A 4,958-nucleotide genomic window follows, 5' to 3' on the forward strand; every position below is an offset into this window, starting at 1 on the left:
GTGAGAGTTTGACTTCTTCTTTGCCAATTCGGATGCCTTTTATTTCTTTTTGTTGTCTGATTGCTGTGGCTAGCACTTCTAATACTATGTTGAATAGCAGTGGTGATAGTGGACATCCCTGCTGTGTTCCTGACCTTAGGGGGAAAGCTCTCAGTTTTTCCCCATTGAGAATGATATTCTCTGAGGGTTTTTCATAGATGGCTTTTATGATATTGAGGTATGTACCCTCTATCCCTATCCTCTGAAGAGTTTTGATCAAGAAAGGATGCTGTACCTTGTCAAATGCTTTTTCTGCATCTATTGAGAGGATCCCATGGTTCTTGTTCTTCCTTTTATGAATGTATTTTATCACATGGATTGATTTGCGGATGTTGAACCAACCTTGCAGCCCAGGGATAAATCCCACTTAGTCGTGGTGAATAATCCTCTTAATGTACTGTTGGATCCTACTGGCTAGTATTTTGGTAGAATTTTTGCATCCATGTTCATCAAGGATATTGGTCTGTAATTCTTTTTGATGGGGTTTTTGTCTGGTTTGGGGATCAAGGTAATGGTGGCCTCATAAAACGAGTTTGGAAGTTTTCCTTCCATTTCTATTTTTTGGAACAGTTTCAGAAGAATAAGTATTAATTCTTCTTGAAATGTTTGGTAGAATTCCCCTGGGAATCCATCTGGCCCTGGGCTTTTGTTTGTTGGGAGATTTTTCATAACTGCTTCGATTTCCCTAGTGGTTATAGGTCTGTTCAGGTTTTCTATTTCTTCCTGGTTCAGTTTTGGTAGTGGATACATCTCTAGGAATGCATCCATTTCTTCCAGATTATCTAATTTGCTGGCATGTAGTTGCTGATAATATGTTCTTATAATTGTTTGCATTTCTTTGGTGTTGGTTGTGATCTCTCCTCTTCCATTCATGATTTTATTTATTTGGGTCCTTTCTCTTTTCTTTTTGATAGTCTGGCCAGGGGTTTATCCATCTTGTTAATTCTTTCAAAGAACCAGCTCCTAGTTTCGTTGATCTGTTCTACTGTTCTTTTGGTTTCTATTTCATTGATTTCTGCTCTGATCTTCATTATTTCTCTTCTCCTGCTGGGTTTAGGCTTTATTTGCTGTTCTTTCTCCAGCTCCTTTAGGTGTAGGGCTAGGTTGTGTGGCATCTATGTGTTTTAAAAACTGACAGAGTAACCCTAGTTTTATAGAAAATAAAACATAATTCTATCTTTAAAGAAGTCATTTGAATTATGACAAATTGATATTTGATATCATTTATCATGGAAAACTTGTACATAAGTAAATGCTAATAACTATATGGCAGGAATTAAATTCATCATATATTCCCATTTATTCAGTAGATTCATTGACATGTTTAAGAGATTAAGCTTGTTCTATGTTTTTGAAAAAGACTGTGTGAGAAATCAAGTACATGTGTACTAAATCATATTTTATTTTTTACTGCAATTTTAAATATTTATCCAACATAAGTACTATAATAAGGGGTGACTGGATGGCTCAGTCAGTTAAGTGTCCAAATCTTGATTTCAGCTCAGGTCATGATCTCAGGCTCATGAGATTGAGACCTGCCTCTGGCTCTGTGCTCAGCAGGGAGTCTCCTGGAGATTCTCTGTCCCTGTCTCTTTCCTTCTCCCCCTGCTCACTTTCTTTGTCTCTAAAATAATTGAACAAAATCCTTAAAAAAAATACTAAAATAAAATGACACAAATGAAATGCATGATTCATTTCAAAAAAACTATGCTTTCTTACCATGTTGACAATTGACATTACAAAAAAATAACTTTACAAAATATTTCTTTACATTACAGAAAGTTAAAGTCAGAATACATAGAATGGAAAGAGTTTCTAAGCTCAAGTAAACTAAAGAGATCCAAATAATTAAATTTTAAAGATCAATTCTAAATTAGAAGAGTCAAAATAGTTTTTGTTCAATGTTCTTTTTATGTTTTCATGTTAATTATTTCTCGTTACTTGTCAGAAACAGAAAATATCTTACTAAACACATCTCTGAAGGCTTGTTTAACTTGCTGGTTTCTCAGAGTATAAATGAATGGATTCAACATAGGGGCAACTGAAGTATTGAGCACAGCTACTCCTTTGCTTGAAGTGACTCTTTCATTTGCAGATGGCTTTATGTACATGAATATACAACTACCATAACTGATGGATACAACAATGATGTGAGAAGAGCAGGTAGAAAACGCTTTTTTCTTTTGTTGAACCGATGGCAATTTTAGAATTGTCTTGATGATGTAAACGTAAGAAAGGATTACTAATAACAATGTGACAATGATGATCATCACAGCTAAGAAAAAAGCAATCAGTTCTAGAAAATGTGTGTCTGAGCACGAAAGTTGCAGGACAGGAGAAATGTCACAAATGAAATGATGAATGATATTTGAAGCACAGAAATCCAGGTTAAGAAGCAAAATCAGTGGAGGGAAAACGACCAGGAATCCAGTTGCCCAAGAACTGAGTACAATCTGATGACAAATTCTGCTGCTCATGATGGATGTATAATGCAAAGGTTTGCAGATGGCAACATAACGATCATAGGACATAGCTGCCAGAAGGAAAAATTCTGTAACCCCCAAGAATATGTAAAAAAATAACTGAGATATACAGCCCTTATAGGAAATGGCCTTTTCCCTGGTTACAATGGTGATTAGGAATCTGGGGATGCAAACACTTGTGAATGAAATTTCCAGGGAAGAGAAATTACGGAGGAAGAAATACATTGGGGTCTTGAGATGAGAATCCAATAGAGTAAGGGCAATGATGGTTAAGTTTCCTATCATACTCAGCATGTAATTTAGAAATAAAAATAAGAAAATTACAATCTGTAACTGAGAATTATCTGTCAGTCCCAGAAGGATAAACTCTATCTGTTTTGTATGGTTCTTCATTTCTCTTTTGTGATTTCAAACAAATTCTAGAAATAAAAAGGTACAATGATAAGAAACTACATGAGTAGCCTTATATCTACGAAATGATATCTAAAGGATCCATATTCATATACACACCCATTTATGAGGAAATACTCCATGAGGTTGAAGATGTGATCTAGTACCTTGCAACAGACACTATTTTTTAAAAGCACAATAGAAGTCAACTCAGTTTTGAAAACTGACCTGCAAAATCCATAATAGTTTATTTTTTCACCATTACTTACAAACTTCCATCTCAATTGTAACTAATTCCAAATTTGTTCATTTCTTAAATAAATTAGATAAAATCTTGGTTCCAGATTCAAAAATAATTTATTCATTTTAATTATTAATTTCATCAAAATAAAATATGCCAGTATAATGAATTAAGACCTACAGTTAAATTCTGAAATTTTAGGTTTCATCTTAAAGTGGTATTTGTTTAGAGCCCCGTTATACCCTCTTGCAACTTTTCTATGAACTACTGAGGGAGGCAGAAAATGACAAAAAGAAAAAGAGTGTAACACCACAACAAAATAAATACTAGTTGAATCTAGAAAAAATTGAAACAATATAAAGAAGATATAACCACATTTACAAAAATCCAGTAATGGATCTGAGCAAGAAGAACATATTAATGGCTACTGAGGAAAAGGGCAATCCACTCTTAAGACTGAAGTTTTGATGGGTCTTTTATTGTTTAAGAATGAACATTTAAAGAATATCCAAAAAGAATATCCAAAACAATATCCAAAATAATAACTTGAAACTATTATAACAATAAGTTCAGTAATGTGAAAAAACTTTTTTCCTTTACAAAGGAAAAAAATGTTTAGAATACATAATGGAATATTTACCTTTCTCAAAAGGCAATTCAATTTTCATATTACATATAAGCTATATGTCATGGCATAGTTTGAGTGAAAAGTAGAAAACAATCTAAATATTTAAAAATAAGCAATTCTTTAAATAATTTTAGTCATTCAGATAATTACCTTTTGAAGTCATTTAAAATATTCTAAATGTATTTTAGATACAAAATTGCAAAAAAGTTTATATAAACTGACCCCATTTTTATTAATGTCTGCATCTGATACATGAAGGTATGATTTCTGCAAATATATGCAAAAATAAGAGCAATTAAAAATAAAGTACTTTCAATGAGTTGTTAAATTATAGGGCATTTATATTTTTCATTAAAAATTCAATCATTCTTAATAATATCCTACCAAAGAAATATGCAATGAAACATGCTTTCTCTAACTTTTCTAATTTACTATTTTATAAAAGCAAAATAAAAACAATGTGAGTTCAGAACATTTATTGGTTATATAATTTAGAGCCATATTTTCAATTAAAATAAATCTAGTGATGCACTTTATTTTCCCATTGACCTGAGGAATTGTTATCAATTTGCTAAATAAATAAGGTATTTCCAAATAAACATAAGCACTGGCAGAGAGAGAAAAAAAACTATATCATATAGTGTATGTTTTATTTCCTTTAAATAAAAAAAATTTGAATTACATCCCTTATTAATATTGTCAATTATCTTTGCCTGTTCTGAAATTATTCTTTTTATTATTGAATACATAATATTTTTCCTTTTATATGATTTAGCTCATTACCTCATATACAAGTTCACAAACCGCACTAATTATCAAGGATGTTTTTATTGCTCAAAGTGTTAATCAGAATTAGCACCTCCAAAGAGCAGTCTTTCCTATTTTTAAAAAATGTATTAAAACACGTAAAGCCAATTCTCCAAGAAAAAATATCCTCCAATCTTGATATGTTTGATTGACTTGTAGAGTTGTTCAGGCACTCTGTTTATCTAGAGAGCACTAGGATAATCCTCATTCCCTCCACAATTATGCAGTGCAGTGTCTGCACTTAAGTTTAAACCACTTAAGTATTAGAAATGCAAGCGGAAATGCGTAAGTCAAACTTCAAGATCTTGCATTTGTGAGCAATAATTAATGCTTTATATAGGAGCAATAATAAAATATCATTTTTATCACT

General features: G+C 32.0%; 1 protein-coding gene across 1 annotated transcript; it reads right to left on the bottom strand.

Annotated features, from left to right (window-relative positions):
• Positions 1-1,976: 1,976 nt before the first annotated feature.
• Positions 1,977-2,942, bottom strand: LOC102726246 (olfactory receptor 6C70). Its single transcript, XM_006728736.2, has one exon. It carries the CDS (start codon positions 2,913-2,915, stop codon positions 1,977-1,979), a length of 939 nt encoding a protein of 312 aa, XP_006728799.2. The 5' UTR covers positions 2,916-2,942.
• Positions 2,943-4,958: the final 2,016 nt, after the last annotated feature.

The sequence above is a fragment of the Leptonychotes weddellii genome, unplaced genomic scaffold (genome assembly GCF_054177405.1).
Source record: "Leptonychotes weddellii isolate Sample4059 unplaced genomic scaffold, ASM5417740v2 HiC_scaffold_11483, whole genome shotgun sequence".
Taxonomy (NCBI): domain Eukaryota; kingdom Metazoa; phylum Chordata; class Mammalia; order Carnivora; family Phocidae; genus Leptonychotes; species Leptonychotes weddellii.

Bases quoted from the DNA above. Each gene is read 5' to 3' on its own strand.
- LOC102726246 (XM_006728736.2), bottom strand. From the start codon at position 2,915: ATGAAGAACCATACAAAACAGATAGAGTTTATCCTTCTGGGACTGACA.